The sequence below is a fragment of the Meriones unguiculatus genome (assembly GCF_030254825.1).
Source record: "Meriones unguiculatus strain TT.TT164.6M chromosome 13 unlocalized genomic scaffold, Bangor_MerUng_6.1 Chr13_unordered_Scaffold_41, whole genome shotgun sequence".
Classification (NCBI taxonomy): Eukaryota; Metazoa; Chordata; class Mammalia; order Rodentia; family Muridae; genus Meriones; species Meriones unguiculatus.
Genome location: NW_026843650.1, coordinates 15,410 through 35,345, shown reverse-complemented (window position 1 = coordinate 35,345; position 19,936 = coordinate 15,410). Strand labels below are relative to the sequence as shown.

The 19,936-nt window shown below is 37.5% G+C and overlaps 1 protein-coding gene across 1 annotated transcript; it reads left to right on the top strand.

Moving 5' to 3' along the window:
- The first annotated feature begins 9,931 nt into the window (after window positions 1-9,931).
- LOC132651200 (vomeronasal type-2 receptor 116-like) lies at window positions 9,932-19,639 on the top strand. Its single transcript, XM_060376452.1, is given in 6 exon segments — window positions 9,932-9,942; window positions 11,329-11,493; window positions 11,922-12,789; window positions 14,790-15,017; window positions 16,053-16,176; window positions 18,332-19,639. Coding segments are annotated over 6 exon segments (2,322 nt in total). The 3' UTR covers window positions 19,258-19,639.
- Window positions 19,640-19,936: the final 297 nt, after the last annotated feature.

The following is a 19,936-nucleotide window of genomic DNA, read 5'->3' as shown; positions in this document are numbered from 1 at the left end:
TGCACTCTGCTCAAAGTTTGGCTATGACTCTCAGCTTCTGCTTTGATACCTCAATCAGTAGAGTCTTTCAGAGTCCCTAGGTGATAGACTCCTGTCATGTTCCCTGTCTTCTCCTGCTTCCAATGCCTGTCAAATTTGTTCTTCTGAAGGAGGATTGAGCATATTCCCTAGGGTCTTCCTTCTTGTTTAGCTTTCTTAGGAGTTTAGATTTTAGTATGTTTATTCTATATTATAGGTCTAATAACCACTAATGAGTGCGTATATGTCATGTGTGTCTTTCTTCCTCTGGGTTACGTAACTCAAGATGATCTTTCTAGTTCCCGCCATTTTTGCCGTCAAATTTCATGATTTCCTTGTTTTTGCTTGCTGAGTGGTATTCCATTGTGTAAATATACGACAATTTCTGTATCTATCCTCCATTAAGTGAAATCTAGTTTTTTTTTTCCAGCTTCTGGATATTATGAATAGAGCTGCTAAGAACATGGTTGAGCAAATATCCTTGTTGTATAGTTGAGAATAATTTATATATAGGCCTAGGATATGTATAGCCGGATCTTGAGGTAACACTATTTCTAATTTTCTGAGAAAGCACAAGATTGATTTCTAAAGTGGTTGTACAAGTTTACATTACCACCAGAAATGGAGGAGGGTTCCCATTTCTCCACATCCTCTCCAGCATGTGTTGTCACTTGAGTTTTTGATCTTTGCCATTCTGATGGTTACAAGGTGAAATCTCAGGGTTGTTTTGGTTTTCATTTCTCTGATAACTAAAGATTTTGAGCACTTTAGAAATGTTTCTCTGCCATTCAATATTCCTCTGTTGAGAATTCACTGTTTAGTTCTGTACCCCATTTTAAACTGGATTACTTGGTTTGTTGGTGTTTAAATTCTTAAATTCTTTATGTATTTTGGGTACCAACCCTCTGTCAGATAGAGGGTTATTGAAGATCCTTTCCCAATCTGTAGGCTTTTATGTCCTGAAAATAGTGTTTTTTTGCTTTACAGAAGCTTTTCAGTTTCATGAGATCCCATTTATTAATTGTTTATCCTAGAGCCTGTGCAGTTGGTGTTCTTTTCAGGAAATTTGTCTCCTGTGCCAATGATTCCAAGGCCTTTTCCCACTTTGTCTTCTTACAGATGTAGTGTGTCTAGTTTTATGTTGAGGTCTTTCAAGTACTATGTTGGAGAGATATTAAGATAGTGGGCAGCCTTGCATTTCCCTGATTTCAGTGGGATTGATTTAAGTTTCTTTCCATTTAGTTTGATGTTGGGTATAGGCTTGCTGTGTATTGCATTTACTGTTTAGGTATGTGCCTTTTATCCCTGATCTCTTCAAATTTTAAACATTGATGTTGGATGTTGTCAAATGCTTTTTCAGCATCTAAGATGATCATGTGTTGTCATTTTTTCCTTCTGTTTTTTTTTTATATACTGTGGATTACATTGATGGTTTTCTGTATATTGAACCACCCCTGTGTTCCTGGGATGAAGCCTACTTGGTCATGGTGGATGATAGTTTTTATGTGCTTTGGATTCTGTTTGTGAGTATTTTATTGAGTATTTTTGCATCAATGTTCATAAGTGATTTAGGTCTGAAGTTCTCTTTTATTGTTGGGTCTTTGTGTGGGTTAGGTTTCAATGTTACTGTTGTCTCATAGAATGAGAATGGCAATGTTTCTACACATGCATGTAAAGTAAACAATTCTACTCACCAACAACTGGATCAGGGAGAAAATAATAAAAGAAATTAGAGACTTCCTAAAATTCAATGAAGGCACAACTTTCCAAACTTCTGTGACACAATTAGAGCAGTGTTAAGAGGAAAGTTCATAGCACTAAGTACCTTCAGAAAAAAGTTTGAAACATCTCATACAAGAAGCTTAACGGCACACCTCAAAGCCCTAGAAAAAAAATAGAAGCCAACATACCCAATAGGAGTAGACAGCTGCAAATAATTAAACCATTTATTTGCTGAAATCAATAAATTAGAAAGAAATACAACAGTTCAAAAAATCAATTAAACCAAGAGCTGGCTTTTCGAAAAAATCAACAAGAAAGACAAATCCTTAGCCAAACTAACTAAAAGGCACAGAGAAACTATCCAAATCAGCAAAATCAGAAACAAAAAGGGGGGCATAAGGACAGAGACTGAGGAAATTCAAAGAATCATTAGGTATTACTTCAAAAGCCTATGTGCCACAAAATTTGAAAATGCAAATGAAATGGACAATTTTCTTGAAAGATTCCATTTACAAAAGCTAATCCAATATCAGGTACATAGATTAAACAACCCCATATCCCTCCAAGGAAATAGAAGTGTTCCTGAAAAACAACAACAACAACAACAACAACAACAAAAAACAATACCAGAGCCTGATGGTTTCAGGGCAGAATTCTACCAGACCTTCAAAGGAAAGCTGACACCAATATTCTTCAAAGAAATCCACAAATGGAAACAGAATGTTTGTTCTTTTAAACTTAATAGATTTGTCTAGAAACTTTACACAAAATGAAACAAAATAAGTGATATTGTATATAAAATAATTTAAAAGTAACAAGTAAGGATTCACTTGTATTTAGCAGGATGAAATCATGAAAACCATGAAATTTAGGAGCACTGTGATAGTCTACAATGACTAATGCAGGAATGTAGAGACTAGCAATAATAATATTTTAAGTAAAAAATGTGTTATAAAGAAATCTTAAATAAAAAACTCAAGACACCAAAATTAACCAGTCCTGAATCCTGTATATCTCAGTGAACTTGTATATATTTAATGGATCCATCATGTGTCACATTAAAAAATTTAAATATCATACCTCTTGCATACTTATTATCTATAATATGTATCAAAAAGGTACAAGATTGGCAACTGCAGAACTTGATGTCAAGACTCCATTGCTGAGGATACTACAAAATTTGAGTTTCTGAACATGGAGAAATCAAGCTATTAATCACCTGGATGCTTTATCTTCCCTGGCTATATTTCATAGTGCTAGAAGTTGCTATACATCCTTCCAAAAGAAATAAAGGTAATACTATTTTATCTGTAAACCATGAAGGATACAGTTATGATAGGCCTTACATGATATGCAATTTGGTACAAAAATAGTCACACATATTGTATGTGTAATTAACGTTTGCCTGACTCAATTATTAGGGTCCCCTCATTGATATGGAACACGTTTGGCAGTAAAAAATGGCCAGTGTCTGACTAGGTAGGTCATAAACACAAGTGGTATAAAAGTTTATGACATATTATTGTTTTCAAAACATGAATCTAAAAAAAGTGATGAAATAAAGTTTCCATTTCATTTTTTCTTCTATAATTTCTTTTTTCTTTAATAACTTTTTTTTTACTTTTATTAATTATTTATTCACTTTGTATCCTCCTGTACCTCCCTCCATCCTCCACTCCCAATCTTCACCCTCCTTCCCTCTTTCCCACCCAAACCCTGCCCCAGTTCACTGATAAGGGAGGTCCTCCTCCCCTTCCCTCTGATCCTAGTCTATCAGGTCTCATCAGGAGTGGCTACATTGTCTTCCTCTGTGGCCTGGTAAGGCTGCTTCCCCATCAGGAGGAGGTGATCAAAGAGCAGGCAAATCAGTTCCAGTCAGAGACAGTCCCTGCACCCATTACTATGGAACCCACTTGGACACTGAACTGCCATGGTCTACCTTTGTGCAGGGGTTCCAGGCCATCTCCACGAGTGGTCATTAGTTTATCAGTTTCAGAAAACACCCCTGTACCTGGATTTTTTGGATTTGTTGCTCTCCTTGTGGAGCTCCTGTCCTCTCCAGGTCTTACAATCTCCTACTTCTCTCATAAGATTCCATGCACTCTGCCCAAGTCTAGGCTATGAGACTTAACATCTGCCTCAATATCCTGCAGGGTAGAGCCTTTCAGAGGCCCTCTGCGGTAGGCTCCTGTCCTGTTCCCTGTTTTCTCCCTCCTCCGATGTCTATCCTCTTTGACTTTCTGAATGGGAATTGAGCATCTTAGCCAGAGTCCTCCTTCTTGATTAGCTTCATTAGGTGTACAGATTTTAGTATGTTTCTCTTATATTATATGTCTAATATCCACTTATGAGTGAGTATATACACCCTGTGTCTTTCTGCTTCTGGGATATTTCACTCAGGATGATCTTTTCCAGTTCCCACCATTTACCTGCACATTTCATGATCATGATTTCCTTGGTTTTTGTTTTTTTGTTTTTTGTTTTTATTGCTGAGTAATATTCCACTGTGTAGATATGCCACAAATTCTGTATCCATTACTCACTTGAGGGGAATCTGGGTTGTTTCCAAGTTCTGGCTATTACAAATAAAGCTGCTACAAACATGGTTGAGGATATGTCCTCGTTGTATACTTGAGCATCTTTTGGATATATGCCTAGGAGTGGTATAGCTCGATCTTGAGAAAGTGCTATTCCTAGTTTTCTGAGAAAATGCCAGATTAATTTCCAAAGTGGTTGTACAAGTTTATATTCCCACCAGCAGTGGAGAAGGGTTCTCCTTTCTCCACATCCTCTCCTTAATGTGTTGTCAATTGAATTTTTGATCTTAGCCATTCTGATGGTTGTAAGGTGAAATCTCTGGGTTGTTTTGATTTGCATTTCCCTGATAACTAAGGATATTGAGCATTTCTTTAAGTGTTCTTCAGCTATTCAATATTCCTCTATTGAGAATTCTCTGTTCAGCTCTTATCCCATTTTTTAATTGGGTTACTTGATTTGTTGCTGTTTAACTTCTTTAGTTCTTTATATATACTAGATATTAGCCCTCTGTCAGATATAGGGTTGGTGAAGATCCTTTCCCAACCTATTTTTACCACTGTGTGTTTGGAGAATTGGAACTCCTCTGCCACTTTGTCATGACTATGTTGTAGTGATTACAGTCTATAATGTGTTTGCAATCCTTTACTTACAAGCATATAATTGTCACATTATACATATCTTTACATAGCTATACATTTGAATCTATGCATTTGAATCTGTTTGTCCATTGGAAAAACCTATTTACTTTTCTTTTATTTTAAAAATATTTTCTTATATTAATCACTGGTTATTTATGTTAGATCTCAACTGTAACACCCTCTCTCATTCCCTCAAAGTCTCCTCTCCCCCCTCATCTCCTCCCTGCCTCATTCCAAGTCCACTGATAGGGTAGGTCCTCCTCTCCTCCCATCTGACCCTAGCTTATCAGGTGTCTTCAAGACTGACTGCCATGTCCTCCTCTGTGGCCTAGAAAGGCTGCTACTCCCCTGGAGGGAGGAAGGTCCCAGACATTGAGTTCATGTCAGAAATAGTCCCTGTTCCCCTTACTAGGGTAACCACTTGGATACTGAGCTACCATGGGCTACATCTGAGCAGGAGTTCTAGGTTATATCCATATATGGTCCTTGGTTGGAGAAACAGTCTCATAAAAGACCTCTGTGCCCCTATATATTTGGTCCTTATGGAGCTCCTGTCCTCTCCAGGTCATACTAACTCCCCCTTCTTTCATATGATTCCATGCACTCTACCAAAGCTTCAGTTATGAGTCTCAGTATATGCTTTGATACACAGCTAATCAGAGTCTTTCAGTGGCCATCCGTGGTAGGCTCTTCCATTGCTGGTGGGATGTAAACTTGTACAACCGCTTTGGAAATGAATCTGGCCATTTCTCAGACAATTAGAAATTAGAAATACTGCTTCCTCAAGATCTAGCTATATCACTCCTAGGAATGTATCCAAAAGATGCTCAAGTACACAAGGACATTTGCTCAATCATGTTTGTAGCAGCTTTACTTGTAATAGTCAGAACCTGGAAACAAAGCAGATGTCCATCAGCGGAGGAATGGATACAGAAATTGTGGTACTTTTTTTTAAGTTTTATTTTATTTATTTTATTTTATTTTATTTATTTATTTATTTATTTATTTTTTATCAGTTACATTTTATTAACTCTGTATCCCAGAATTGTGGTACTTTTACACAATGGAATACTACTCAGCAATTAAAAAGAAGGAAATTATGAAATGTGCAGGCAAATGGTGGGATCTAGTAAAGATCATCCTGAGTGAGGTATCCCAGGAGCAGAAAGACATACATAATATATGCTCCCTTTATTAGTGGGTACTAGACCTATAAGATAGGATAAACATACTAAAATCTGTACACCTAAAGAAGATGAACAAGAAAGAGGATCCAGGGTAATATAATCAATCCTCACTTAGGAAGACAAATGGGATGGACATTGGAAGTAGAAGAAAACAACTATTTACTTTTTTTGTTTCCCAGTTTCAACAAATGCCCCACCAGCGCACATTTTATTTTATTTTGGTCATTAAATATATTTATTACTTCTTTAATAATTTCGTATAAAACATTTTGATCATATTCAACATCACCACTTCCACCACCATATCCACTCTCTCTACATGTAGCCCCTACTTGAATTTGTGTTTTCTTTATTTTTATAGTCAAGTGCAGTATGTGTTCTATAAGTACTACTGTAATTGGAGTCTTCCCTTGTATGGTTGACCACCTAGGTGTCACAACAGTGAAGAAACTGACTATCTCTTTCCCAGTAACTATCAAATCCTCCCTATTGCATCTCAGCTAGTACTGAGATTTTTCTGCCCATCTTCTTCTCCAGGATAGCATTTTGTTTTGTTTGAGTACACATGTTCTGGCACATTTTTTTCATATTCATTGTGATTTTACATATGCACCTATCCTGGACAAAAAAAATAATGTTTCCTTGAGGTTATCCACAGGCTTTGGCCCTTAAAATTGTCCCACTTCTCTTCAGCCATGATCCCTCAGGCTTATTGCAATGGGTGTGATATGTAAGCCATATTTGTGTCTGAGCACTTCATAGTCTATTATTAAATGTACCATGAACAATCATGGGTTTCTTTATTTTTTCCATGTAAAGTGAAAAAAAGCTACTCTTCTGAAGGCTAAGGGATGTACTAATCCACAAGTACAACAATCAATAAGGAATTTATTTCATACCTTGTACATTTTGTAGAATTACAGTATAAAGTTCTCTGCTTGAGTATATGCCTATCTAGTTACAGATTCTGGCCATTTTATAGTGCAAGCATGTGTTCCTTTCTATGGAAGGGACCACAAAAATCAAATCAGACAAAAGTTGATTCCACATATATTATGTGTGCCCATTCTTGTGCCATAGTGCTAAGATATAAGACCCATCATAACTACACCACCCATGGTTCACAGAAGAATATTAGTTGATATTACCTTTATTTACTTTGAAAGCATGTGTAGCACCTACTAGCACTATTAAATATAGCCAGAAAACAAAGCATCCAGGTGATTAATAGCTTGATTTCTCAATGTTCAGACACTCAAGTTGTGTAGTGTCCTCAGCAATGGAGTCTTATCATCAAGTTCCATAGTATCCAATCTTGTACTTTCCTGACCGATATTACAGATAATAAATATGAAAGATGCATGATATTTAAATTTATTTTTATTAATTACAATTTATTCCTTCTTTATCCCAGTTGTAACTCCCTTCCTCATATCCTCCCAGTCTCCCACGTGCTTCCCTGTTTTCCCCTGTGCCCCTGCACTAGTCCACTAAGAGAGGAAGTCCTCCCCTCCTATCTGACCCTAGCGTATAAGGTCTCATCATTACTGGCTGCATTGTCTTTTTCTATGGCCTGGAAAAGCTACATCCCTTAAAGTGAGGTGATCAAGGAGCTGGCCACTAAGTTCATACCAGGTGTTTTTGATTAGAGTTTTTTTTTTTCCAATAGATTTTTACATAATATATTTTTAATGTTAGTCTTTTCATTTGTATTTTGGCCTTTTAGACTGTCAAACTGCTCTTAATTTTGTGGTTTCCATGATTTCATACTGATGAATACAATTTCATCCTTACTTATTACTTTTAATTATGATATGTACATCATTTGTTTTGTCTCATTTTTAATTTATTTTTATTAATTACAGTTTATTAACTTTATATCCCAGCTGTAGCTCCCTCCATCATCCCCTCTCAACCCTACCCTCCCTCCCTCTTCCCCATCTATGCCCTCCACCAAGTCCACTGATAGGGAAGGTACTCCTCCATTCCGCTCTGACCCTAGCCTATCTGGTCTCATCAAGACTGGCTGCCTTGTCTTCCTCTGTGGGCTGGTAAGGCTGATCACCAGGGAGAGGTGATCAAAGAGCCATCCACTGAATTCACATCAGAGACAGTTCCTGTTCCCCTTACTAGGGAACCACTTGGAGACTGAGCGGTCATGGGCTGCATCTGAGCAGGGGTTTTAGCTTATCTCCATTCATGGTCCTCAGTTTGAGTATCAGTCTCATAAATGACCTCTGTGGTCATTTTTTTTTTGTTTTTGTCGCTCTCTTTGTGGAACTCCTGTGCCCTCCAGGTCTTTCATATCCCCCTTCTTTCATAAGATTCCCTGCACTCTGCCCAAAGTTTGGCTATGAATCTCAGCATCTGCTTCAATACCCTGCTGAGTAGACTCATTCAGAGGCTTTCTATGGCAGGCGCCTGTCCTGTTTCCTATTTCTCCCTTTTTCTATGTCTGCCCTGTTTTCCTTCTGAATGAGATTTGATCATTTTACCCAGGGTTTTCCTTATTGCTTAGCTTCTCTGGTGTACAGAATTTATTGTGTTTATCCTATACTATATATCTAATATCCACTAATAAATGAGCATATATCATATGTGTCTTTCTGCTTCTGGAATACATCACTTAGGATGATTTTTAATCATTGATCTCAATTATCTTTTCTCAATGATCTCACCATTTGTCTGCACATTTCAAGATTTCCTCATTTTAATTGCTGAGTAGTATTTCATTGTGTAAATGTGCCACAATTTCTGCACCCATTCCTCAGTTGAGGGACATCTGGGTTGTTTCCAGATTCTGGCTATTAGAAATAAAGCTTTTATGAACATCGTTGAGGAAAAGTTCTTGTTGTGTACTTGAGCATATTTTGGATATATACCTAGGACTGTTATAGCTGAATCTTGAGGTAGCAATACACCTAATTGTCTGAGAAAGCTCCAGATTTATTTTCAAAGTGGTTGTTCAAGTTTACATTTCCTCCAGCAATGGAGGAGGGTTCCCCTTTCTTGACATCCTCTCCAACATGAACTCTAATTTGACTTTTTGATCTTAGCCATTCTGATGAGTGTAAGGTGAAATCTCGGGGTCATTTCAATTTGAATTTCCCTGATCACTAAGGATGTTGAGCATTTCTTTGTTTCTTTACCATTCAATATTCCTCTATTGAGAATTCTCTGTTAAGTTCTATACCCCATTTTTAATTGGATTACATAATTTTTTGCATTTAACTTCCTGGTTTCTTTATATATTCTGTACACTAGCTATCTATTCAATATTTGAGATTCTGTGCAGTGTTGGAAAAATTGTATACCTTTTTTTTTCATTTTGTGTGAAGTTACTAGACAAATCCATTACTTTTTATAAGAAACACACCTGAGGAACACAATCTATAAATCACAGTAACTTTCTAGAAACGGAATTTAGATTAAGAAAGAAAAATATTACAATGTTCCTTGAGACTTCATTCATGTCAGACATGTGACATACCAGCAGTTTCTCAAAGGAAAAAAATGTTTCAAAAAAGGAATAGGAAAGCACAAGGAATCAGAGATACAAACAATGAATAAAATATCAACAACAAAAATAGTGACTAGAAGGCCATAATTCTGTAAAAAAAAAATACCTCTAAAGATGTTCCCTTTCTTTTCTTTGTGGACCTATCTGCATTGCCCCCGTGGCACGCCAGGGTTGGCTACCCAGAGGCTATTTAAGCTGTGGGCTGGCTTTCCCCGGGGTCCAAGGATTGTTCAATGTTCCTGAATAAACTGCATTGAAAAAAAAAAAGGAGACCAAGAGGTAAACAAAATATCATTAGAAGCACCTGGATGGCTACGAGGTACAGCTCATGAACCTAAAAAAAAAAAAATAAAGTATATTCAATGTAGAATTAATCTCCTTCCCTATAGATCTTTCCAAAATATAAACAGTAATGTTACTTTCCCATAAAACTCTGAAATGTTTTAATATGTGTCATTTCTATAGAAGAACAATTTACTAAATATAGCCATAAGAAAAGAAAACTGTTTTGTGAACAGCACACTTTGACTCTAAGTTGAAATACAATTCTTAGTGTTTGGGACTTTTGGCATCATGAAGACTGAAATCTTTCCTCACCATGTTATTATTATGACATGTTATATTAGACATTATTACTGCCTAATAAGATAAAGTGCTCCAGGTGAAAGTGTGAGGATCTGAGCTCACATTTCCACTGAAACATAAAAATAGTGTTACAATCCAGTGATCATATGGCAGGTAGAACCCAGGAGAGGTGTTCTGGCCACAGTACCAGTCTTATGTGCTGAAAACAATAAAGAAAATGTGGAGTCATTTAGTGTAGTACTCTTCACAGCACTGGATAAGTAATTTCAAGGCCCGATTGTGTTATAGGTCAGTCAGTGCTACATGGTCAGACTCTGTTTCAGTCAATCAAATAAGTCAGTCAGTTAGTAAATAATTGTACAAATGACTAAGAGTCACTGTGAAATAATGTGGACAGCTGTGAATAATGTGAACTGAACCTGGATGTCCTTTCTCCCTTGTACTCATACTTATTCACATTCATGAACCTGTACATGCAGAAAGACTCACATCCACACTAGTAATGCACACAGTTCATCAATACACAAAAAGTTAAAATAAATTTAAATATGGATTCACATTAATTAATTCCAGCAACTGAAGGCAGAGACAAGATGTTTTCCATTAGCTCAAGGGCATTACATGGTGTATTCTAGGCCAAGATACTCAGAAAATATCTTAGAAATGACAACTATGGCAATATATGATTTGAATTAACTTTGTGTTATACTCTAAATAAGTTATTGTCACAAAAAACTGGATCAAGCTATAATAACATTTCTTAATTTTTGAGGCAGAAGGGCCAAGGTCCAGACATCAAAAGTTCTGATGTTTGCTCTGAACCCAGTGTTTTTATCATGGACAATTTATTTTTGCACACATACAATATAACTAAAGCAAAATAATAATAAATTAAATTTCCTGAGACCATAACTAAGGAAGGTTAATACTTTGGGATTTTACCTAATCTTACCTACTTAAGATAGTAATTGTAATTCCAGTCATTGATGAGAGTATATTAAAATACTGATTTTATAGAAACATTGGCATTTGAATTATAAAAACTATTGCACTAAATAGGAGGTTTTATGGTCTATGTCTTCTACCAGTATGGTTTTTTTTAACCTTTAATCCTTTTTAGGTATAAGTTTAAGAACTACCAGTTTGTACTGTCCCTGGTATTTGCCATTGAGGAAATCAACCGAAACCCTAATCTTCTACCCAACACAACTCTTGGCTTTGATCTCTATAATGTTGCACCTTATGAAACAAATATCCTTTTAGTTCCTTTTGTTTGGCTCACAATGTTGAGACAACCACTAGCTAATTACAACTGTGGACTGAGGAGAATGTCACCTGCTGCACTTACAGGAACATCATGGAAAATATCTTCCCAACTTGGGAAACTGCTACAACTTTACAAAATACCTCAGGTGAGAATTGGGATATTGAAACTAGGAGTTAAGTGTTCTTTTTTGACATTACTGTATTTCTGAAAATGTAAAATGAGCACTTGGATAAACCATCTATGAAGAAAAATATGAAGGAACTTGATGATATATCCACAGTTCCATTGCTTAAAATAGAAAAGAAGGAGAAGAGGGTGAAACAAACTACATTACTGAAACTGGAGACCTGTCAGTAATAATTTTTTTAGAAAAGTGTCTATTGGGTTTGCCTTTTAATATATGAGAAAACTATATTCATCTTGACTGTTTGCATTTGTTGATTCAGTCCTTATATTCTATTTGATGCCAGTGTTGTCCTTCTTGTCTCCAATCTTCTTTTCCTACAGCTCACATTTGGGCCTTTTGATTCTACCTTAAATGACCGAGGTCAGTTTAATTCTTTCTATCAGATGGCCCCTAAGGACACATATCTGTCAACTGCCATAGTTTCTTTGATGCTTCATTTCAGCTGGTCCTGGGTTGGTCTGATCCTCCCAGATGACCACAGAGGGATCCAGATTCTGTCAGACTTGCAAGAAGATATGGAGAGTAACAATATCTGCTTAGGCTTTTTGGAAATGATCCCTAGTACCTGGAATGCATATTCCAGTGCATTATGGAAAGATCTGATAAAGACTCAAGAATCATCAACTAATGTGGTAGTTATTTATGGGGACTTTGTTTCTTTGCAAGGTTTAATGAGACTTATTGGGGAATTGTTAGTGACATGGAAAGTCTGGATCCTAAACTCTCAATGGGATGTTAGTTACAATTTTGATTATTTCATGTTAGAGTCATTCCATGGGAGCCTCATCTTTTCACACCACCATGAAGAGATGGTTGACTTTACAAATTTTGTTCAAACAGTTAATCCCTACAAATACTCAGAAGACACTTATCTTCCTAAGTTTTGGTTTCTGTTTTTCAAGTGCTCATTTTCTGAGTCTGATTGTCAACTTTTGGAAAACTGCCAACCCAATGCTTCTTTGGACTTACTGCCCAGACACCTTTTTGACCCTGTCATAAGTGAAGAGAGCTGCAATATATACAATGCTGTCTATGCTGTGGCCTTCAGTCTCCATGAGATGAATCTTCAGCAAATAGAGACACAACCATATACTAATGAAGAAGAAAAGGAATTCTTCCCCTGGCAGGTAATATCCTTTCTTGTGTGTTGTAATATCAGCAATGTGTTGTTTTATTATTTCATAAGGCATTCAAATTAGGTATCATAGATTTTAGAACATATTGTCAATAAGCAAGGATTTGTTACCCAGAGAAGGGGAAGAAACAGTAGAGTCTTAAGGGTTGAAATGCTTCTGAGGACTACCACAGGGTTATGAAGTTAACGATCACTTTAAAGTGTACTTTCCATACCAGGGCCCTTATTTTAAGGATGGGAGCATTAAATATATTCCAAAAGATCATAGTTTTGGCTATCTTTCCAAAGCAATTTGAATCAGCTGAAGCCACATTATTTGTTGTCTTGCTGACTTAGCTGTGCTTAGTTCAAGGATTTATCTTGAGGAGAAGGTGGTTTTCAAAATTCATTGCACTTCAATCCAAGCCAACCTGATGCCTCCTTTAAGATGCTTTTAATTCTTGTTCCCACCATTGCCTGCAAATTTAATGATTGCCTTGTTTTAATTGCTGAGTAGTATTCCACTGTGTAAATGTACCACAATTTCTGTATGTGTTCTTCAACTGAGGGACATCTGGGTTGTTTCCAGATTCTGGCTATTATGAATAAAGCTATTATCAAAATTCTGAGCAAATGTCCTGGTTGTATACTTGAGAATATTTTGAATATATGTCTAAGAGTGTAGAGCTGGATCTTGAGGTAGCACTATTCCTAATTGTCTGAGAAAGCACCAGATTGATTTCCAAAGTGGTTGTACAAGTTTACATTCCCACCATCAAGGGAGGAGGGTTCCCCTTTCTCCACATCCTTTCTAGCATGTGTTGTCATTTGAGTTTTTGCTCTTATGCATTCTGATGGGTGTAAGGTGAAATCCCAGGGTCATTGTGATTTGTATTTCCCTGATGACTAAGGACATTGAGCATTTTTAAGTGTTTCTCTGCCATTAGATATTCCTCCATTGAGAATTCTCTGTTTAGCTCTGTACACCATTTTTTAAATTAGATTAGCTTGTTTGTGGGTGTTTAACTTCTTAAGTTCTTTATACATTCTGGATATGAGTCCTATGTCAGATATAGGGTTGGTGAAGATCTCTTCCCAGTCTGTATCCTGTCATGCTGAGTGAGGTATCCCAGAAGCAGAAAAACACACATGGTATATACTCACTTATAATTGGATATTAGACATATAGTATATGATACTCATACTAAAATCTGTACTCCTAAAGAAACTAAGAAGTAAGACCCTGGGTAAGAATATTAGTCCTCATTAAGAAAGGCAAATGGGATAGACATTAGAAGAAGGAGAAAACAGGGAACAGGACAGGAGCCTACCACGGAGGTCCTCTGAAAGAATCTACCCAGCTACCCAGCAGATGCTGAGACTCATAACCAAACTTTGGGCAAAGTGTGCAGGGAATCTTATGAAAGAAGGGGGAGATAGAAAGACCTTGAGGGAGCAGAAGCTCCACAAGGAGAGCAACAGAACCAAAATATCTGGGCACAGGGGTCTTTTCTGAGCCTGATACTCCAACCAAGGGCCATTCATGGAGATAAACTAGAACTTCTGCACAGATGTAGCCCAGGGAAGCTCACTATCCAAGTGGGTAACCCAGTAAGGGGAACAGGGGCTGTCTTTGACAGGAACTCAGTGACTGGCTCATTAATCACCTGCATCTGAGGGTGCAAAGCCTTACCAGTCCACAGAGGAATACAATGCAACCAGTCCTGATGAGACCTGATAGGCTAGGGTCAGATGGAAGGGGAAAAGGACCTCCCCTATCAGTGGACTGTAGGAAGGATAGGGGCAATGAAGAGGGAGGCAGGAGGGATTTCTTTGAACAAGGGATGGGGGATACAGATGTGAATAAATTGTAATAAATAAAAACTAAATTATTAAAAGAAAAGATGCTTTTTTATGATGGGGTAATAACACTGAGTAGCTTTGTACTATTTTTTTAAAAAATGTTTTTATTATCTTAGATTACTTCAAGCTATGTTTATACATCTGTTTTAGCTCCTACCTTTCCTAAAGAACACCCTACTGAAAAATCCTGTGAGAGGTCGCATGGTAATTGATGGGAGAAAACACTTAGATTCAGACTATGACATTCTCAATTTTTGGAATTTTCCAAAGGGTCTTGGATTAAAGGTGAAAATAGGAACCTTTTCTTCAGATGCTCCCCTTGGTCAACAGTTGTCTTTATCTGAGCAGATTATTCAGTGGCCTGCAACATTTACAAAGGTGAGTCATGACTTAACTCACTTTGACCTCTAAAACAAAAAACAACAAACAAAAGTAGTTTTCAGGATGCAATGATCATTTGACACTTATTCAGTATCAATCAATATTCAGCAACCCAGTAGCCAATTAAACAGCCAATGAGGACTGTTTTCTCATTTCCTCACTCTATTCAATGGAAATTTTTATTTAAAAACTTATAAATGCCCACATATTTTTTGCAAATATTGCCTGTTAGGTTTCTGTCATTGCCTCAAAACACTGAGAGGTTTATTTTGTAACCGATCCTAAGAAATTTCAGTGAGTGGTAAAGTGACATTTTTTATTGTTAGCCTCTGAAAAAGATAGATTAGCATGATGGGTGTGTGTATGTGTGCATGATTTGCTGCTTTAAATAAACAGTAAACAAAAGCAACTTTAGGGAGAGCAGGTTTGTTTTGGCTGACTCTGTGAGCACACAGTCCACCATAGTGGAAAAATATTGTTTATGAGACAAAGGATGTGATGACACCAAACCCACAGACCAGAATCAAAGTTCAAAAAACCCAGTTGCTCATCTTCCATCTCCTTTTCATTATGTCTGTGACAGGAGGATAATGAATTATTGACCCCCATTTTGTGGTGGCTTTATCCACCTCAGGTAAATGGTTCCATACAACTTCTCACAGAAATGCCCAAAGACTAGTGTCAATGAAGAATCCAAGTTCCATAGAGTTGTCAATCAACATTTACAACCACATTGGATATTAAAACTCCCTGTAGTAGCCAGTAAGTATAGAGACAGTTTGAATCTGAAGTCATACCATGATCTTCTGGAAAACTACTTTAGTGACAACAGCTACATATTTTGGACCAAGATTTAAATGTGTGGGTTGTGTAGCCCAAAAGATTCCAAAATTAGCAATACCAAAATTTATTATCTTTCACTGTACATGTAAGCATTTCCAGATTAACATATGATGATGCTTAGAAATATGCCACTCACTCAATTTTTTCATAAAAACCCAAACATTTGCTAGTAGTTTTTATTTCTCTTAGATTCCTCAATCTGTGTGCAGTGAGAGCTGTAGGCCTGGATTCAGGAAGTCTGCCAGGGAAGGCAAGGCTGTCTGATGCTTTGATTGCACTCCTTGTGCAGACAATGAGATTTCCAATGAGACAGGTAAATACAGGCTTATAGAGAACTTTCCAACTTTTCCACAGAAGTCTGCAATCCCTGAGCCAAGGAAAAGGTTTTGGAGAGAAGAGATAGACTTTTGTTCTTTGATTAGAAATTTAAAGTGTTCCAAAAGAAAGCAAAAGAGTCAGAGACACACTCATTCCCATAGTCAGGAGTCTCATAATAATACTAGGCTAATAGGTAAAATATATGCAGAGATCCTGGTGTACTCGCGCAGGCCTTGGATTTGCTGTTTCAGTCTCTGTGAGCTCATATACATCTTGCTTAGTTGATTCAGAGAGCTTTGGTCTCCTGGTACCCTCCATCCCCTCTGACTCTTACAATCCACCCACCACCCTCTCTTAGTGGGAGTCCCTGACTGCTGGGAGGAGGGATTTGATATAGACCTCCAATTTAGACTCTCTTAACATAATGCCTGGTTGTGGGTCTTTGAATCCACTCTGATCTCCTGACAGAGGAAACTTCTGTGGTGATAATTGGATAAGGCACTCATCCAAGAATATAGCAGAATATCGTTAGGAATAATTTTATTGATTTTTTTAGTTCAGTTATATATTGTTTTATCCTAGGTTCTGGGATATCCAGTCTCTTGACCTTTGTTATACAAGAAGTGTCATTCATGGGCTCCTTCTTCCTGAGTGGTCCTTAAGTCAGATCAAATATTTCCTGGCTAATTCCACAACTTTTTAATTTTTATTTGTTTTTAATATATTACAATTTATTCACTTTGTATCCCAGCTGTACCACTTCCCTTGTCCCCTCCCATCTTCTTCTCCCCCTGTGCCCCTCCCACAGTCCACTGATATATGACCCTAGCCTATCAGGTCTCATCTGGACTGGCTGCATTGTCTTCCTCTGTAGCCTGGTAAGATACACCCTTCAAGAGTAGGTGATCAAAGAGTCAACCACTGAGTTCATGTCAGAGACAGCCCCTATCTCCCTTACTACTGAATCCCCATGGACACTGAACTGCAATGGGCTACATCAGTGCAGGGTTTCTAGGTTATTTCCATCATGGTCCTTGGTTGGAGTTTCAGTCTTAAAAAAGATCCTGATGCCCATGATCAGTAGACTGTTGTTTGGTTATTAGTAATCAAAATGCTATTATCCTCTTGTAAGTAATACCTGCCAAATTTGTCTTTATATGTATACATGATCACACTCAGGATGTTTCTTTATCTAGTTACATCCATTTGCCTGCAAATTTCATGATGTGGGCCAGAATTATAACAGATTAAAGGTAAAATCTGCTTTTAGTCGCTTTTGGATCACACTTGTTTAAGAAATTTTTAGGACACATTAGACAAAGAATAGGGACAATACAGTTAATGGTAATAAAAACCCAATACCATCAGCTTGAGGCTGACGATGAATTGTAAGAGCCCAAGACTGGCCTCTTTTTGCAAAAGGAAAGGAGTGAATAAAGAGTTTAAGTTGGCTTGGGTGACTCCATTTTGAAATGAGAAGCCATGTTGACCGGGAACTGAACTCAGGTACCAGGAAATGTCACAGAATTTGCTGTTAGCAGAAAACAAAATTAACTCTCCTAGCAACAGCTTCCTGGAAATATCACAGAATAAATACTTGGTAGAAAACACAGACAATCTCCCTGGCAACAATCAATGAGGAATGGTTGGGAAAATTTTTCCCAGCATTCCAGATGTAGTTTAAAAGAATGCCAGTTGTGATTATGTGCCTCAGCTAGAGGGTCACCTTACCCCTATGACTTTTACCCAATCCTGTAATGCCAAGGCATGAACCCCATTGCTTGCTGTCATGGAAACCCCCTGCTTGTGTTTTTTTTTTCCTTCCAGGGCTCAGTGTCCCACTTCTCTACTGCTGTGTCAGTGAGACTTGGGTCCCAAGTTCTATTGCTCTTGCAATAAAGCTCTCTTGCTCTTGCATTGAGTCATCTACTGCTGGTCTCTGAGGGGACTGTGATTCTGGAATAATATCACCATAGGCAAAAATGGCTGTATAGTTTTGAAATGATTCATATACTACTTAGTATTTGTTTCTGAAACAATAAAGAAAGGTGAATCAGGAAACATTTTAATGAAGTAAGGCTGAGTAACAACTTGGGGGAAAGGGAACACCTGAGGATTGATTCATAATCCTGTTTATAATTTCTGAACAGATATGGACCAATGTGTGATGTGTCCAGAAAGTCACTATGCAAACTCAGAGAAGAACCACTGCCTCCAGTAATCTGTGAGCTTTTTATCCTATGAAGATCCTTTGGGGATGGCTCTCACCACCACATCACTGTGCTTCTCTGCAATCACAGTTGTGATTCTTGTAGTCTTTTTGAAGCATAGAGACACACCCATTGTCAAGGCCAATAATAGAGCTCTCAGCTACACCCTGCTATTGGCATTCAGCATCTGTTTCCTCAGTTCCTTGCTCTTCATTGGCCAGCCCAACACAGTCACCTGCATCATGCAGCAGAAAGCATTTGGAATCTTGTTCACTGTGGCTCTCTCCACAGTATTGGCCAAAGCTATCACAGTGTTTATTGCTTTCAAGGTCACTGTTTCAGCTAGATTGGTGAGGTGGTTAATGGTATCAAGGGCCCCTAACTTCATCATTCCCATCTGCACACTGATCCAATTTGTTCTCTGTGGAATATGGCTGGTTATCTCTCCACCCTTCATTGATCATGATGCTCATGCTGAACATGGCCACATCACCATTGTGTGCAACAAAGGATCAGTAGTAGCCTTCCACTGTGTCCTGGGATACCTCTGCACCTTGGCACTTGGGAGCTACACCATGGCCTTCTTGTCCAGAAATTTGCCTGACACATTCAATGAAGCCAAGTTCCTGTCATTCAGCATGCAGGTGTTCTTCTGTGTGTGGGTCACCTTCCTCCCTGTCTACCACAGCACAAAGGGGAAGGTCATGGTGGCTATGGAAGCCTTCTCTGTCTTGGCTTCCAGTGAAGCTCTCCTTGGTTTGATCTTTGTCCCCAAGTGCTACATCATTTTGTTAAGACCAGATAAGAACTCCTGTCTTGACATCAGGCACAAAACCCATTCAAGAAAGAAGTCATTTAAAATTTAGTTAAAATTACAATTAACCTATGTTAATAAATTAAATACAATGACAAAACCAGTACCACACCATTCTAAATCTCTTATTCAGGTAGAATATGATGAGAGTATGATGGTTCCTCATTTATTTGTACTAAAGTCTCTCTGAACTGAAACCATTATTTTTAACCTATGTTTAAAATTCATGTATTACTATTTGTAATAAAATTTCTGTTTCCTTTATTGGTCTGAACCCCAAAAGTATAACAGTGTGGAATAAACTCATGGATATCTGTGTGCCTTTGCCTACAAAATGCTGGTGTTGAAGATGTGTCTCCATGTTGCCAGCCATGTGGTATTTATTTGATTCTAATCTGAGAGCTGGATTCTGAGGAGATGAAGGAGAGGGCTGCAGCAGGGATACAAAGTGATACAAAGTGAATAATGTATAATAAATAAAAATACATTAAAAACATTAATTTTAAGGTAACTTATTTCATTTTTGAACTCCGAAGATTCTATTACATTCTACTCTATAAGCTAAACATGAGAGCAGATAGAGTCTCAAGCATCAGTTTCACAGGTTCCTCAAGTGATTTTTCAGAAGAAATTTCATGGTTTAGCATGACAATAGAAGTTAATGTTTTCATATCTTATTTTGTTACATGAGGGAAAATAAAGCCTCTTACTGTAGGGAACTACCATAGATA